The 19,221-nt window shown below is 39.9% G+C and overlaps 1 protein-coding gene across 1 annotated transcript in view; it reads left to right on the top strand.

Annotated features, from left to right (window-relative positions):
* The window catches only part of LOC134354321 (astacin-like metalloendopeptidase), a 108,505-nt gene that overhangs the window by 21,279 nt on the left and 68,005 nt on the right, over positions 1-19,221 (top strand). Inside the window, exons 6-8 of the mRNA XM_063063254.1 lie at positions 8,786-8,903; positions 10,547-10,728; positions 16,257-16,338. Coding sequence (XP_062919324.1) covers positions 8,786-8,903; positions 10,547-10,728; positions 16,257-16,338 — 382 coding nt within the window. The remainder of the gene's footprint in view (positions 1-8,785; positions 8,904-10,546; positions 10,729-16,256; positions 16,339-19,221) is intronic.

Here is a 19,221-nt window from a genome sequence, read left to right on the forward strand (position 1 = left end):
TCAAAGGTTGGGGGTGTTGTGGGTAGTTTGGAGGGTTGTCAGAGGTTACAGTGGGATAGCAATAGGATGCAGAACTAAGCTGAGAAGTGGCAGACGGACTTCAACCCAGGTAAGTGTGAAGTGGTTCATTTTGGTGGGTCAAATTTGAAGACAGAATATAATATTAATGGGCAGACTCTTGGCAGTGTGGAGGATCTGAGAGATCTTGGGGTCCACGTCCATAGGACACTCAAAGCTGCTGCGCAGGTTGACACTTGTTGAACTATGGTGTGTTGAACTCAACCATGGGATTGAGTTCAAGAGCCGTGAGGTAATAATGCGGCTATCTAAGACCTTGTTCTGACCCCTTTTGGAGTACTGTGTTCTGTTCTGGTCACCTCACTACAGGAAGGTTGTGGATACTATAGAATAACTGCAGAGAAGATTTACAAGGATGTTGCCTGGATTGGAGGGCATACCTTATGAGAATAGGTTGAGTGAACTTGGCCTTTTCTCCTTGGAGTGACAGAGGATGAGAGGTTACCTGATAGAGGTATAAGATGATGAGAGGCATTGATCATGTGGCTAGCCAAAGGCTTTTTCTCCAGGGCTGAAATGGTTAATGTGAGGGGGCATAGTTTTAAGGTGCCTTGGAAATGGGTACCGAGGGGATGTCGGGGTAAGTTTTTAACACAGAGAGTGGTAGGTGCGTGGAATGTACTGCTGGCGGCGGTGGTGGAAGTGGATACAGTAGCCTCATAGGTAAGTACATGGAGTTTAGAAAAATAGAAGGTTATGCATTAGGCAGTTTCTAGAGTAGGTTACATGGTCGACACAACATTGTGGGCAAAGGGCCTGTAATGTGCTGTTGATTTCTATGTTCGGTGTTCGCATGTGATGGGACCGCTGATACTGCAGGTGATGTGCAGATGGTAATTAGGCAGAGGCTTCTTCAAGTTATCCCTGGCAAGGGTGTGAAAGGTGTCAGAGTAGGCTGTTTCTTTTTTGCTAATGATGGCACTCGAGTGCTTGATTAACATTTGCCTTCTGTGGGATGTAAACACGGTCAGGATCATATCAGAAAAAAGCATGCAGTAACTGCAGGAATACCATCTACAAAATATGCCACTCATATAAGCTACTCAAAAGCCTTCTATGCTTGTAAACTCATTCCCAAGCTGAACAATGAAAGTAGTTTTGTAAGAAAGCTTATTGCTTCCTAACCTATCCGTATTCCTGCCATGGAAAGTTTTGTCATTGTCACTAGATTGAATCCTGGAATTTGACACAGGAGTACAATGGATCTATCTGCTGGAAAAACTCATCATCATCATCAAGTGCCATGCCCAGATTGAGCTTTGACTGCCATGACTCACACACTTCTGTTTCAGGTCAAGTGGATCAAATCATTGGTATTCATTTCCAGTTCTCTGGCTGCTGTCTCCATCATCATTTGTCTTTGCCTTCCTCTTGCTTTCTTCCCTTCAATCTTTCCCATAATTACAGTGCATTCTAACTCCTCTTTCCTAATCACATGTCCAATGAAGTTACGTTGCCTTTTCATGATCTCATACATTATTTCTCTTTTTGTGCTTGCTCTGTTCATGGCATCCTCGTTAGATATTCGTTTCGTCCATGATATTCTTTGCATCCTCCTCGAAAACCACATCTCTGCTGCTTCAATTTGTTTCCTCATGTTACTAGATATTGTCCGACATTCTGATCCATGTAACATAACTGGGTAAACATAACATTTCAGTACTCTGAGGCGGGTTGTCATGCCTAGTTTAGTGTTGTTCATTATACTCTTCATTCTCGTAAAGGTGTCTTTTGCCATCCCTATTCTTCTTTTGATGTCCATGTCGTACCTGCCATCTGATGTCACCCAGCTTCCTAAGTAGCAAAAGTTCTGTAGAAAGACTACATCTGTTCAAATAGGTGACCCATCATACCTTTAAAGAGTAATTAGGATGGGCCATAGAGACTGGTCTTATCAACAATGCCCAAATCCCAAAAATAAATAAATATATACAGTGGGCACCACGGGGGAGTAGCAGTTAGCAAGACGATAACTACAGCTTGGGACATCTGAGTTAGCCCCGACATCATCTGTAAGGAGTTTGTATGTCCTCCCTGTAGAACATCTGGGTTTCCTCCCACAATCCAAAGATTTACTGGTTAATTGGTCATTGTAAATAGCTCTGTGATTAGGCTAGGGTTAAATTGGGCATTGCTGGGCACCCAGCTTGACTGGCAGAAGTCTTATTCTGCATTGTATATTTAAATAAAATGTAATTAACTTGATCCTGTAAAATACTAATTTCATATGAAAGTGTTGACCTGGTTCTGAATGCCTGCAGAAATATGGCTGCCTTACTGCAGTGAGCATCAGGTTGTATACCCTCAATGAAATCTCACAATCAGACACAAGTAGGCAATAAGGAGAGAGGAAATGGCAAACAGAAGACACCAGAGACCATCTGTATTTACCCATCACTGCAAAAAAATGTTTATTGTTACACATAATCTTCCTTGTCATAACAAAAGATATCAGCACTATCACTACAGTCACCCAAGAGCAGTAATGGCAAACAGGAGTTGTAGATAATGACAATGATGGTGTCATGATGGGAAACTCAGCTACATACTGAAAGGTAAATCCAAATGGATCTCTTGGAGCCACCTGAACAGTTATCCATTTCATCATGTTGGTTCTTCCACATTTTGTAAGAACCAACATGATGAAGTTGTTAAGTTAGTGTGGTTTTTCATTGATTAAGTTACGACTATTATTCTATTATGGATTTGAGTATGCCCGCAAGAAAATGAATCTTAGGGTTGTATATGGTGACATGTATGTACTTTGATAATAAAGTTACTTTGAACTTTGATCTGTTTTCTTAGCCTGATAATCAGTCAAGTGAACAAAAGGGCCTGCCCAATGGAGTTAACTGAATGAGCATTAATGTTGTGGATGTTGGCCTAGGAGGTGTCACTGACAGTGACTGGGTCATATTCATGGACTCGCTTGAATGAATACACCATGGTTGTTACTGACTTTATTAAAACAGTTGTAGATGAGTACATCCCCACAAACCCATTCAGAGTCTTCCCCAATCAGTAGCCCTGGATGAACCATCAGATCCACGATCTGCTGAGGCCAGATGAAAGTCATTCAAATCTTGTGACCAAGAAAGTTATAAGAGGTCCAGCTGCGATCTCCGGAAAGCCATTTTGTGGGGTGAGGTGGCAATTATGGATAAAGTTGAATCAACAAAGGATATTTGACAGTTGTGGCAGAGGTTGAATAATATCACCTCTTGATTATTGACTTCAGGTCCATGAGCAATACTCATAGGAGGATCAGTGGTGAAAAGAGTCAGCAACTGATGAATTCCTCAAGTGTTATTTTTTCAGAGAACCGCTCCTGAGCCCAGCACACAAGTGCAATTATGCAGAAAGCACAGAAGCAACTTGACTTTCTTAGGAGTTTGTGGTAATCTAAAACTGACAAACTTAAAAGGATGTATAGTGGAAAGTATATTGACTGGCTATGTCAGAGCCTGGTATAGAAACACCAATGTTCTTGAATGGAAAGTCCTACAAAAAGTGGCTGCGGCCCAGTCCATCATGGGTAAAGCCTGCCCTACCATTGAGCACATCTACATGAAACATCTTTGCAGGAAAGCAACATCCATCATCGGGGACACCCAACTCCCAGGACGTGCTGTCCTCACTGCTGCCCTCAGGAAGAAGATATAGGAGCCTCGGGACTCTCACCACCAGATTCAGGAACAGTTAACACCCCTCAACCAAACCAACTTGTTTGACACCAACAATCATTCCATGTTCAAAGTCACAAAGATCTCATTTCTTCCCCATTCTGATATTTGGTCTGAACAACAACAACCTCTTGACCATGTCAGCATGCTTTTTTTTGTGCATTGAGTTACTGCCACATGATTGGCTGATTAGATATTTGCATTAACTAGCAGGTGTACAGGTATACCTAATAAAGTGGTCATTGAGTGTATATGCTGTAGCTTGTCCAGTCCAGGTCACAGAAGTGCTTGGGGTAACCTTGCTGCTACTCAACAGACCAATGAGTTCTGTGTTAGGTTGTTGTCTTGATTTTGGACACCTTTTCCTTAATTGATAAAAGGCTGTGTTGACAATGGTAAATTTCACTTCTAGCCAAAATTGTTGAGTAAGATAAGGGAAGTGATTTGCAGTTTGAAGAGCTCAGGAAAGAAATTTTTTAGAAAGTACTTCTCTGTTTGGAAGGGGCACTAGATATGGAGGGCATCAAATACACTTTGGGTGAAAAACATCAATGTCAGATGGCAACTGAATTAGTCATATATGGAATGATATTGCAGAGAGAATGCAGCAAATTCTGAGTGAACAAGGGATGAGCCTACTGGACATCTTTTCTCCAATATATGCAGACATATATGTCATTATATGTTAAACTGAATTGACAGTTCAAATTTTCTTTGTGGAGAAAATTTTGATTTTGTTTCATTTATTCTGTGCATAGTGTGATATGCCATACTAAAGGAAGAATGTTAGAATGTGTGAGTCCAAAACTAGATATTCACAAATCATTCTGGGCCATTAGCAGCAGATGCCTCTTATGCGGTAATCAGTAATTCAGGACTTGGCATATATACCATTCCCTATAGCTGTGAACTCAGCACATCTGGTTCAGAGAGCAGTATAGAAGGGTGTGCTGGGATCATTGTAAACCTAGAATGTCGTGCAAATCGTGACTGGATTATGCACAACAAAAGCAGCATGCAAAAAATAGTTGAGAGCTAAAATCAACAAATTCATTTCTTTCTTCTAACGATGAGTATTTTCAGCAGCTTCTATTTCTCATTTTGATCAAAATAGAGCATTTCCTCTGTTACATCCAATTGTGATTCATGGTGAATGAAAACATTAAATGAGGTGCCAATTCCACAAGCATCTCCACAGACAACAATGCTGATGCTAAAGATAAGACTCTAGTATTTGGAAACCTAGAAAATCTACAGCACATTACAGGCCCTTTGGCCCATAATGTTGTACTCTAGAAGCTGCCTAGAATTTCCTTGTTGCAGAGCCCACTATTTTTCTAAGCTCCATGTACCTATCCTAAGAGTCTTTTAAAATACCCTATTGTATCCGCCTCTACCACTTTCGCTGGCAGTGCATTCCACTCATCTACCACTCTCTGTGAAAAGCTTACCTCTGACATTCCCCTTGTACTTCCAAGCACCTTAAAACTATGCCCCCTCATGATAGCTATTTTAGCCCTGGGAAAAAGCCTCCAGCTATCCACATGATCAATGCCTCTAATCATCTTATACGCCTCTGTCAGGTCACCTCTCATTCTCTGTCGCTCCAAGCAGAAAAGTCCCAAGTTCACTCAACCTATTTTCATAAGGCATGCACTCCAATCCAGGTAACATCCTTGTAAATCTCCTCTGCACTCTCTATACCATCCACATCCCTCCTGAACTGAAGACCTTACGGCTCTTGAACTCAATCTCATAGTTGTTGAAGGCAAACACACCATACGCCGCCTTAGCAACACTGTCAACCTGTGCAGCAGCTTTGAGTGTCCTATGGACATGGACCCCAAGATCTCACTGATTCTCCACACTGCCAGGAGTCTTACCATTAATATTGTATTCTGTCTTCAAATTTGACCTACAGAAATGAACCACTCCACATTTATCTGGGTTGAACTCCATCTGCCACTGCTCAGCCCAGTTCTGCATCCTATTGATGTCCCGCTGTAACCCCTGACAACCCTTCAGACTATCTGCAGCTCTCCCAATTTTTGTATCCTCAGCAAACTTACTAACCCACCCTTCTACTTCCTCATCTGGGTCATTTATAATAAAATGAAAAAAAGGAGAGGTCCCAGACCAGATCCCTACGGAACATCACTGGTCACCTTCCTCCATGTAGAGTACAAACCATCCACAAGCACCCTTTGCCTTCTGTGTCAGGTTAATTCTGGATCCACAAAACAAGGTCTCCTTGGATCCCATGCCTCTTTACTTTCTGAGCAACTTTTATCAAATGCCGCACTGAAATCCATATACACTACATCCACTGCTCTACCTTCATCAATGTGTTTTGTTACTTCAAAGAATTCAATCAGGTTCGTAAGGCATGACTTGCCCTTGACAAAGCCATACTGACTATCCCTAATCAGATTATGTGTCCTCAAATGCTCATAAATCCTGCCTCTCAGGATCTTCTCCAACAACTTGCCCAGCACTGAAGTAAGATTTGGTGGTCAATAATTTCCTGAGTTATCTCTACTTCCTTTCTTGAACAAGGGAACAACATTTGCAACCTTCCAATCCTCTGGTGGTACTCCCGTCCCTATTGATGATGCAAAGATCATTGCCAGATGCTCAGCAGTCTCCTCCCTCGCTTCCGACAGTAACCTGGTGTACATCTTGTCCGGTCCTAGTGACTTATCTAACTTAATATCTTTCAAAAGCTCCAGCACATTCTCTTTAATTTGTATGCTCTCAAGCATTTCAGTCTGCTTTAAGTCATCCCCGCAATTGCCAATGTCCTTTTCACTGGTGAATACTGAAGCAAAGTATTCATTAAGTACTGCCACTACCTCCTCCGGCTCCACAAGTTTTCTACTCTCACTCCTGATTGGTGCTATTCTCACATGGCTTATCCTCTTGTTGTTCACATACTTGTAGATGCCTTGGGGTTTTTCTTAACCCTGCTTGCCAAGGCATTTTCGTGGCCACTTCTAGCTCTCCTAATTTCATTCTTGACCTTCTTCCTGGCAATGTTGTAATTTTCTAGAGCTCTAACAGTACCTAGTTTCTTGAACCTTACCTAAGTTTCTCTTCTTAACTAGATTTTCTACATCCTTTGTACACCTTTGTACACTTCTTTTACCCTGCCATCCTTTCCCTGCTTCAATGGAACATACCTATGCAGAACGCCATGCAAATGTTCCCTGAACATTTGCCACATTTCTGCTGTGCATTTCCCTGAGAACATCTGCTCCCAATTTATGTTCCCAAGTTCCTGCCTAATAGCATCATATTTCCCCCTACCCCATTAAATGTTTTCCCAAATTACACTGGACAACAAAGATTTTGCTTCCTGAATACCTTTAGGTGTACCTTATGAATTTTGGGCTACTGATCATGAAAATCACAATGAAGTTTCCCTATCACGCACCATTTTTAATAAACTTATATTTATGATTTCAATTCATAATTCAAGTCAATTAAAATGTTGCCTAAATGTAAGCTGGAAAGTTTCCTATCTTGTCCAGGCATGCTTGGGTATGCTTAGGCGGCGTGCTGCTGCATGGCAGGACAGGTTTTAGTAATAATTATTGGGTTCAGGACTGTAAGGATGGAATTTGTTATCACCAGGCACAAAAATTTCTGTGAGGATTTGGTATTTGAGACAGATGCTTCCCAGAATAACTGATGCCAAGATTAAGGAAAGCATTTTTGTTGGTCCACGAATCAAACAGGTCATCAATGACAGGCAATTTGAAGAATTTCTAGTGGGACCGGAGAAAATCACATGGAAGGCATTCAAGGAAGTTGTTACAGAGCACCAAACTACATGCAGCTGGTTGAAAGTGTGCTTCAAGCATATAAAACCATGAAATGCAACATGTCACTAAAGATTCATTTTCTGCGTTCCCATTTAGACTTCTTCCCTGCAAATCTTGGTGCTGTTAGTGATGAGCATGGTGAAAGATTTCACCAGGACATTGCGGTCATGGAGAAAAGATACCAGGGCAACTGGAATCCATCAATGCTGGCGAATTATTGTTGGACACTTAAGCGAGAAACCTCAGACACTGAGTACAAATGAAAATCATTAACAAAATATTTTAACGTAGTTGAACTATTGCAAAGCATCAGCACCATCATGCAATTAAGCACATTATAATCAATAAAAGTTAATTTGTTGTTTCTCCAAATTCCTACATGATGCAAGTAGTCTGAAATTATATTTGTGTTCATCTTCAAGTAGTCTATCAAACAAAAAAAATTCTGAGGAAGCAACACTTTTGAAAAAATTTGTTGTCTAGTGTTATCTGATCCTATTCCTCTCCGGGGTAAAGGAGATAGAGTTGTGATAGCTACCTTCAAAATGCTCTCCCACCAAGAGATCTGACACCTGACCAGGTTCATTTCCCAATACTAGATCTAATATAGCCTCTGCTTCTGAAGTAGCCATCTTCATTTTGAAGTGCCAATCAAGGATACCTCTCTACTTCACAAATTAGACTATATGTTTCTTTAAGTCAGCACTGCCATTTAGTAAGGCCATGACTGATGTGAACTTGATCTCAGCTTCAGTTTTGTTTTCTTATTTCTTATAGCCCTTTCTGGCCCAGTAGACCTAGAATGTCCATGGCTTTTGGCACCAAGGGGCTAACTCCATCATCTTGTGCATTTTTTAAAAAGTTATATGGTAGTAAGTCAAATATAAGTATATCTGAGTATTTTGGAACCCAGTGTTTTATTGCAGAAATCTGAATATTCCCAGGATATATTTGCTGATCTTGGAAACTGTCACTGTAAGGTCTATAAGTTGTGCAAAATTGTTACTTGCCATTGCAGAACTATAGCTTTGGTATGGCTAGGAAACTCCATAAAATTGGTCTGAACTACTTTTGTTTCGGTTTTTAACTTTACAATAATTGAGCAGTAATATCATCAGTATACTTGTCTTCAGATATGCACAATATTTATGTAAAAAGGTATTTTAATTATTAAAATGTGTATTGGTTGTTCTTCCACAGAGAGAGCCCAGAGAGCATTAATAATCGCTGCTTTATCTGAGTTTGAGTCTTTGACATGTATCAGGTTTAAATACAGATCAAGGGAAGTGACTTATCTTGCATTTATTGATGGGGTAGGGTAAGTATATAAAGTAATATAATTCATACTATGAATTCAGATTGACCATTTTATGACCTATTTGTTTTGATAACATCTTAAACAAATACTCAAAGATAATAATCTCATTCTTTGCTCTCTTTAACATTGAAGTTGACAATATAGTTATTGTGGAAAAATAAATATTTTTGTATTTAAATATATTTATGGTGTAATTTCCTGCTTGCAACAACAATTTTTTTTCTGTCACATTTTCTTGATTGGCCTAGTAGGAAGTTAAAGAAAATGAATACACTAGTTAAAAATGAAGGGGTGACTAGAAAAATACCAGTAAGAAATAACTAAGTGGTTTGAAGGCAGAAGAAATGGGAGTGACTAAAATCTTCTTATTAATAAGTCAATATTCCAATCAAATTATTGAACATACAGAAAGAAATATTGGTTATCTTAGTTGGAAAATTTGATATTTAAAATAACTTCTTCAATATAAAAGTCTGCAGAAAAACATGAATGAGCAAATGTAGTGTTGAGACATTATTTTCCCATGGTTATCATGTTCAAAAAATGCAGGACAAATTTAATCCAGCTAATTACTGGCCAAGTAGTCATCTTAATTATCAGCAAAATGATATAAGGGATCAATGAAAATGCTATCATTGCAATTTACCTATGGATGACCTACTCAATGATGATAAAACTGCAGTTGCAGGAAACCTAAAATAAAATACAAAATAATGGAAATACTCAGCTGGTCAGGCAGCATCTGTGGATAGGGAAAGATTTAATGTCTCAAATTGACCACTAGATTAGCAACCCATTTACCACCAATAGTATTTATTTTTTGCACCGTGGTGATATGTACAAAATGCCTTTCACTTATTCGTCAAGGCTGCCTGGACAGCACCTCCCAAATCCACAACTGCTGCAAACAAAAAGGACAAGGGTCATAGGATTGCACACCATCTTGACTTGGAAATTATTACTGAGTCTGAATTGTGGAATTTCCTACCAAATAGCATTGTTGTGAATGTCTTCACCAGAAGGGTTACAGTATTGTTACAACAGTTATTGCTAATTCCTCACAGCTCCTGGACCTAGTTCTATTCCTGACTTCAAGTGGTATTTACAAAGTTTGCACATTCTCTCTGAAGGCCACATGGGTTTTCTTTGGATTCTCTGAGTACCAGGAAAATCAGGAAAGAACTTTTCCATCATAGCTTGTTGATTGTTCCAATTCTCATATTTTTGAGTTAGATTTTTTAATGACAAAAATTAAAGTGGATAATTATAAGGAATTTATTAAAGAATTAAACTAAAATTAATTCCTATAACTCTCACTTAAATTAATGAGGTCACGGATCTTGCATGGAATCTGATATAGTGCAGGGTCCAAGTGGTAATTCCCTAACATATCTTTGCTGATAGGTTCACTGTGGAGTATAACAGAGAACAAAACATGTACTGTATGTAAGCCAGCCAGCACTGGTATCCATTCAAATGGTCAATAGAAGATGATTCTCACATTGTCAGCAAGAATTGTGCAATATCTTTCTGATGTACATAATGAATCAAGAGAGTTGATAAAGAAGTAGAGTTAGCTCTTAATGTACTATGTTTATATAAAAGTTTTGGTAAGAAAACTACTTTTAAACATGTTTTTCTAGATGCTGGTCATATGTAGGGCCAGGAACAAAAACAGCACAAGAAATATCATTACAAATACCCTACTGTATGGATGTTGGTATAATACAACATCAATTAATGCATGCACTTGGTTTTTATCATGAAAGTTCTCGATCTGATCGTGATGACCATGTGGAAGTAAAAATGGAGAACGTTGAAAAAGGTAAGGAGATTAAAAAGTTGACAGTATTTTACAGTTCTAATACTATTCAATAACAGAGCTGTAACACATTGAGCTTATGTTTACTAAATGAACAAAGGGCAAGTTTTGCAGTGTTTTCAGAGTTACAATTAATTTTGCACATTGAAATTCCCATCCAAGTTAATCACACCAATAAGAATTGACCAAAGATGGGAAGGGAAAGAGCTGGAGTTATGCACGTTATCTGTTATTAAGAGTCTGCAGACCACTTAAAACAATATAGCGGTTGATCCCATCAAGGGCAAAATTGGTTAACTTTACATGACTGCAATTTTGAAGTGTTTATTTGCTGATGTTGGATGGGAAAAGTTAAGATTGTAAAATCCAAATAAGATAGGAATTTAAGAATCTATAGGGAAAAAAAATGAAGTGATATAGCAAAACTGGAGTAAACAAAAAGCAGCACCTTGCAAAAAAAAGGTTAACATTTCAGTTGAAGACCTTTCTCTTGGAAAGAGACAGAAGCTGATGACCTGCTTAGTATTTCCAACATTTAGTTTTATTTTCCATTATCGGTAGTTTATAGATTTTCAGTATCAGAAGAGAGTTGCCTTTCAGAACATATCTGTCCTCAAGTGGATGGAAAGTTTCCTGACACTGTTTCAAAGAAGATTACTAGATATCTTTTGCGTTCTGGCCAGTTTTCATTCCTCAACCAGTAAATTATCTGGTTGTCATTACATTGCTGTTTGTGACACAAGAGTAAATTAATTAATGCATTTCCTAAATTACATTGGTGAAACAATTCAAAAGTACTTCCTTGGCTGTAAATTGCTTTGGGCTATCCTGAAGTCGTATGTAAGGACTGTCTGTTAATAACTTATTCTTGTATGCGATTAATGCAAAAGTAAATTATCAAATGCACATTTATAATGTGTTAAACTCAGAACCACCAGAGTTTACAAAAACAGTTGCACGTCAGTGACCCCAGAAGAAGAAGAGAAGAATAGCCCTTAACTGGGCAGTGGAGTTATCGGGGCCCCGTCATGATGGTGTTTCCATAACAGCTATTCTTGTTTTTATGAGGCCGAGTTGCTAGCTCGATGCTCAATCCGACTTGGATTCGAACCCGGGAACCCTCGCTCCAGAAGTCCGGCGCTGATATTATTGTGGCACCAAGTGGGACAGTGACCCCAGACTCTCCCAATATTAAGCTCAGTCCCCAGACACCTTTGGATGTTGTCCTTGCAGTCTTAGTACACATAGAACAGTACAGCACAGGAACAGGCTCTTCGGCCCAGAATGTTGTACCAAACCAGCTAGAAAGCAAATCAGAAACACCCAAACACTATTCCCTCCTACCTGCACAATGTCCATATCCCTCCATTTTCCTTACATCCATGTGCCTATCTAAACGCCTCTTTAAAAGGCTTCTAATATATTTGTCTCTATCACCATACCAGGCAGCACATTCCAGATATCCACCACTCTGAGTAAAAAAGCTTACCCTTCACATCCCCTTTGAACTTGCCCCTTCTCGCCTTCTATTCACGTCTTCTGGTATTAGACATTTGAACCCTGGGAAATAGATACTCTGTCTACTCTATCTATGCCTCTTATAATTTTAATCCTCTATCAGATTTCCCTTGAGCCTCTGTCACTCCAGAGCAAACGACCCAAGTTTATCTGGCCTGTCATGATAACTTGTGCCCTCTAGACCAGGCAGCATCCGGGTAAACATTTTCTGCACCCTCTCCAAAGCCTCAACATCCTTCCTATAGTGGTGCAACTAGAATTTTATGCAATACTCCACATGTGGCCAAACCAAAGTTTTATAAGGTTGCAATATAATCTCCTGACTTTTGAATTCAAATGTCTTGACAAATAAAAGCAAGCATTCTATAAGCTGCCTTAACCACCTTGTTGACCTGTGTAGCCACTTTGCTATGAACTTGGATCCCAAATTTTCTCTGCTTGATAATACTGTTAAGGATCTTGCCCTTAACAGTGTACTGTCTCCTTGCATTTGCCCTACCAAGGTACAACACCTCACATTTATTTGGGTTAAACTCCATCTATTATTTCTCTGCCCATTTTTGCAACTAATCTATATTGTGCTGAATTGTTTGCCAGCCTTCTACATTATCTACATCTCCACCAATCTTGGTATCATCTGCAAACTTACTAACTCACCCATCCACATTTTCATTCAGGTCATTTATATACATCGCAAACAGCGGAGATCCCAGCACAAATGCCTGCAGGACAACACTAATTACAGACCTTCAGCTCGAATAAGTGCCTTCAACCACTTTGCTCTGTCTTCCATGTGCAAGTCAGTCTGAATCCAAACAGCCAATTTGCCATGGACCCCATGAGTCTCAATCTTCTGGATTAGCCTCTCATGAGGGACTTTGGCAGATGCCTTACCAAAATCCATGTAAGCAACATCCACTGCCCTACCCTCACCAATATCTCACGTCACCTTGTCAAAAACTTAATCAGTTGGTAAGGCACAACCTGCTATGCACAAAGCCATGCTGGCTTTCCCTAATTAGACCGCAGGTTTCCAAATGCTCATATATCCTATCCCTAAGAATTTTCTCCAGCAATTTCCCTACAACTGATGTCAGATTCACTGGGTATATTGTTCCCAGGATTTTCCCTTGTTCCCCTTTTAAATAGAGGTACAGCATTAGTCACTCACCAGTCCTCTGGAACCTCACCTGTGCCAAGAGAGGACACGAAGATATTAGTCAAGGTTCCAGCAATCTCATCTCTTGCTTTCTCCAATTACCTTGGGTAAATTCCACCATGTCCTGGGGACTTATCCACCTTAATACTCATTAGGAGGCCCAACACTCCTTGACCTCTTAAAGCCCTAACAGTCAGCTCCAATCTTCTGTTCCTTTGCCCGAAATGTCGACTGTACCTCTTCCTAGAGATGCTGCCTGGCCTGCTGCGTTCACCAGCAACTTTGATGTGTGTTCCTGTTCCTTCATGTCCTTTTCCTTGGTAATACTGAAGCAAAGTGCTTGTTAAGTATCTCACTCACATTCTCTGCATCCAAGCAAGTGTTCCCTCCTTTATCCTTGAGTGATCCTACTCTCTCCTTAGTTAACCTCCTGCTCTTGATGTATTAATAGAATGTGTTGAGATTCACTTTAATCCTACTTGCCAAGGCTTTTTCATAGCCTCTCCAGGCTTTCCTAATTCCCTCCTTAGTTCTTTTCTGCCTTCTTTATAGTTCTCGTGCTCTGTTCAATTCTAACTTTTGAAGCTTTAAGTACTTTTCCTTTTTCTTGATTAAATTTATCACCTCTCTGGACATCCAAGGTTATCTAACCTTTTCATCCCCATCCTTCTAACCTATCATCTACTTTGTGCAATTGATCTTTAAACACCTACCACATGTCTGAGTGGACTTGCCAGATAAAAAGGTGTTCCCAATTAACTCTTCTTATTTCCTGCCTAATGCCCTCGTAATTTGCCCTACCGCAATTTAAAACACTTCCTCGAAGACGATCCCTATCCTTGTATATAGCTATCCTGAAAGTTAAGGAATTGTGGTCACTTTTCTGTAACTGCTCACCCGCTGAAAGATCAGTCACCTGACCAGGCTTATTACCCAATACCAAGTCCAGTACAGCTCCTTGTTGGAACCGTCCACATATTGATTTAATAAACCCTCATGAATACACTGAATAAATTTTGCCTCATCTAAACCCCTTGCACTAAGAAGGTACCAGTTTATATTAGGGAAGTTGAAATCCCCTGTGACAACAATGGTATTATTTTTACCCAATTCCTTAATCTGTTTATATATCTGTTTCTCATTGTCATGGTGGCTTTTGAGGGAAAACTTCAGAAATCTGGTACGTTAATCACCCATTCCTGCCCCTCTCTCATCCAAGTTTCTGTAATGGCAACAACATCGTAGTTCCATGTACTGATTCATGTTCAAAGTTCATCACCCTACCCATGATACTCTTAGCATTAAAATACACACTTCAAATTCTCCAACCCATCATACTTGTTATTTCGATTTTGCTTCTAGATACTTTCCCTGAATCTACCTTCCTGTCTGATCCTTCACTTACTGACCTGGTGCTCCAGTTCCCAGCCCCCTGCAAAACTGTTTAAACCAGGAGTGGCCAATCTTTTACATTCCATGCGTCAATTTTTTCACGCAGGAGTTCTATATTAACATATTTTTACAAGAATTGAATGGGGGTACAAGAGTTGTATGGCACATCTGAACTCGTGAGTGAAAAAATTGACGCATGGAATGTAAAAGGTTGGCCGCCCCTGGTTTAAATTCTCCTGCATAGCATTACCAAATCTTCTGGCCAGGATATTGATTCTCCTCCAGTTCAGGTCACTCCTTCGCCAGAAAAGATTCCAATGTTTCAAGAACTTGAAACCCTGCCCCCTGCACCATCTCCTCAGCCACTGTGCTATCTACCTGCATTATCCTATCTATCTACATTCCTACCTGCACTAGCACCACAAGAAATTGGAGTTAACTAATTTGGAGGTCCTTCTCTTCAGCCTCTTTCCTACTTCTATATGCTCACTACGTAGAACCTCTTTCTTTTTTTGGCTATGTCATTGGTGCCAATATACACCACGGCCTCTAGTTGCTCACCCTCTCCCTTGAGAATATCCTGCAGCCAATGTGATACATCCTGGACTCTACCATCCTGGTGTCTTTTACAGCTACAAAATCTCCTATCTGCCCCTCACCACCCCCCCCCCCAATGTTGAGACTTTACCCTTCCTTGCTGAGCCTCAGAGCCAACCACAGTGCCACTAGCCTGGCTGCTGCTGCTGCTATGTCTTGATGGGTCATTCTCCCCTCAACAATATCCAAAGAGGTATACTTGTTGCTGAAGGGAATGGCCACAGGTGAACCCTGCATTGACTGCTTAACCCCTTACATCTTGTGGTCACCCATCTGCCGTCTTAAGTACTGACTGTACTCTAGATGTGACCACCTCTTTAATTATCTCATCAGCCTCCCAGATGACCATAAGTACATCCAACTCCAGCTCCAACTCCTTGACCTGGTCAGTCAGTCAGCTGAAATTGGGTGCACTTCCTGCAGATGTAAATATCAAGGAAACCATCAGATATCCTGAATTCCCACATCTGGCAGGAGGAGCATTTCATCCTGACTACTCTTTTTTTTTTGAAAAGGAGGCTTCCATCTTCTTATGTGTTCCTCCACCTGTTAATCCGAAGCCTTACCACTCTATCACCGCACACTCAGACAATGGCCAGATTATTAAATCTTGTAGATCATAATGTAACATCTTCTAATTAGAGAACTCATATATATCTCAATGTTCTCTTCTACCATCTAATAAGTAATGATGAATAAAATTAGACAAATAAAAGCCATATATAACTAATTTCTTACTGTGATTGTGATAATGGCCTCAGTAATGTCACTATATAATATTTTAATATTATCCATTAACATTTTGGTGTTAAGCATTATGTGCAAAATACAGTGGAAAAGATAATATTTTAAATTATTTTTACAGGATCAGAAATTAACTTTAAAATAAAGAAATCTAATAACTTGGTGACAAAATATGATTACAATTCAGTTTTGCATTTTGGAAGGTAAGATACCAGTTTAGGTTTCTATTCTCTTTTAATTAGCAATTGTAACATAGCTTTAAATTGTACCAAGTGATAAATTCCGTAAATTTATTTATTGAGATACAGCGCAGATTAGCGATACAGGGCAAGCCATACTGCCCAACAATCCCCAATTGAATCCTTTTCCTAATCATGGGAGAATTTACAATGACCAATTAACCTAACAGCAGGTACATGTTTGGACTTTGCGAGTAAACTGAAGCACCCGGAGGAAACCTACGCAGTCACAGGAAGAAAGTACAAACTCCTTACAGAAAGCAACGGGAATTTAACCTCGGTCACCTGTACAGTAAAGTGTTGTGCTAGCGACTATGCTACTGGGCCACCCCAATAAATAAATTAAGGATGTTCATGAACAGTAATACAGCATGAAATAAAAGCATAATAATTTACTCTTTTCAACAAACGAAGTGTCTGAGCAGGATAACATACAGCCACCCATATAAGTATTTTGCTGGTAACAAGCTATTTTTTTGTCAGTTTAGCACATCTTTAAATTGTTCTGCCTCTATCACCATATAAGGCAGCACATTCCAGGCATCCATGAGTAAAAAAAAACTTGCCACTCACATCCCCCTTGAATCTACCCCTCTCACCTTCAATGCATGCCCGCTGGTATTAGACTTTTCAACCCTGAGAAACAGATACACTCTGTCCTCTCTATCTATGCCTCTCATAATCTTGTAAACCTCTATCAGATCTCCCCTCAGCCTCCGGCGCTTCAGAGAAAACAACCCAAGTTTATCCAGTCTCTTGTGATAGCACATGCTCTCTAAACTAGGCAGCATCCTGATGAACATTTTCTTCACCCTCTCCAAAGCCTCAACATCGTACCTGTTGTGGGCTGACTAGAACTGTATGCATTACTCCAGCAGTGTTTTTTTTTTCTTTCTCTTGTGCATCAGATATTAGTTTTTTATTTTTATTTTTATTTTTCTTTAATTGGGTTCATTCAGGTTTCTTGCTTTGTGGCTACCTGTGAGCAAACAAATCTTAAGGTTGTATAATTTGTATATTCTTTGATGAAAAAATGTACTTGAATCTTGAATCTCATCTCTTGCCTTCAACAACCTGAGGACTTACCCACCTTAAAACTCATTAAATGACCATCAGGCCCTGAGGAGTTGTCCACCTTAATACTCTTTAAATGACCCAACACTTCCTCTAAATGCCCTAATGTACTTGTACGCTCAGCACTGATCTCGTGGTCCTTCATTTCGTTTTCCTTGGTAAATACTGAAGCAAAGTGCTCATTTAAGAACCTCACTCACATACTCCAAGTCCAAGCAAATGCCCCCCCCCCCATATCTGTGAGTGGTCCCACCCTCTCTCCAATTGTTCTTTTTGCTCTTGATGTATGTATAGAATGTGTTGGGATTCAGTTTAATCCTACTTGCCAAGCACTTGCCATGGCCTCTCCTGGCTTTCCTAATCCCCTGCCCCTTAGTTCTTTTATGTCTTATTTATACTCATATGCTTTGTTTGATTTTTAACTTCTGAAAGCTTTACATACTTTTCCCTTTTCTTCTTAACTAATTCATCACCTCTCTGTACATCCAAGGTTCTCTTATCTTTCCATCCCCATCTGTCCTTCTAACAAGAACATACCTTTTATGTACTCTGCTGCCTAACGGTAGAGATGGTCTTACATCACCAGTATCAGCCCTACAGGTAGAAGTGGGAATAATGCCTTTGGAACTAAGGATGCAATTGATGGCAAACTGCTAGGCTAATTTGCAGGGGCACAATGATTCTCACCCTGCAAAAGGAGTGTTGCAGGAGTGCTGGGAAAATGTGAGGTTTCAGAGGGGTAACTTTAGTCGGGTAGGGAATGATATTGCTAAAGAATGTGGAGTGATTGATCTAAGGATAAGTCCTTCAGTAGTTTATCCGGTTGTAGCTCCATGGAAGATTGTATGGCCTGATATAGACTGGCATTTGTTAGAGGTAAAAAGGAAAGGAAAATGTAAAACTGATTTGGTAAGTGCATTTAACTGTCATGTGATGGAAAAGTATAGTGATTACACTCAGATTTATACGGATGGTGCTAAAGAACCTGAAACAGGAGTGACGGTTTGGGGTGGCAATACCAGCAAAGCAAATTGGAATCAGCAGAAGAACATCTAATAAGTTAGGGGTGTATACAGTGGAAATGCTGGCAGTGTTGGTTGCGTTGCAATGGGTGGAGAAAGCTAGACAAGTCAAAGTGTTGATATGCTCAGATTCATCCTCAGTTCTAGCAAGTTTAAGGTCTTTTCACTCAAACAGTCGGCAAGGTGTACTTTATGAAGTCCTTCAGTCAGTCACAAGAATTGCAAATCAGGGAGGTCAGGTAAAAATTTCTGTGGGCTCCAGCACATGTAGGGGTGAAGGAGAATGAGAGGATGGATGAGTTGGCAAAGAGGGCATTAAAGAAAGAAAATATAGAAATGCACATTTCTATATTTAATTATTTCTATATGCACATTTAATCTAGGGATTAAACTGACTAAGAACCCAAAGCATCTTTTCAAATTTAACTTTATAGACTCATTAGAAAAACTCAGAACAAATATCGAGTCCTGGAGGATACTGCCCTTGTCCATGATTGGACGGGTAAATGCGATTAAAATGGTGAGCCCACCCAGGTTTCTATATCTTTTTCTAAACCTCCCTATGTACTTAAATGCATCCTTTTTTAAGGAGCTTCACTCTATCATATTGCCCTTTGTGTGGGGCTGCAAATCACACAGGATATCTAAGGCTCACCTACACAAACCTCTTAAGGAGGGCGGTCTTGGTCTGCCAATTTCCAAACATTACTACTGGGCAGCTAACTCCAGGGCTCTTACATACTGGAAATGT

This window comes from Mobula hypostoma, chromosome 11 (genome assembly GCF_963921235.1).
Source record: "Mobula hypostoma chromosome 11, sMobHyp1.1, whole genome shotgun sequence".
Classification (NCBI taxonomy): Eukaryota; Metazoa; Chordata; class Chondrichthyes; order Myliobatiformes; family Myliobatidae; genus Mobula; species Mobula hypostoma.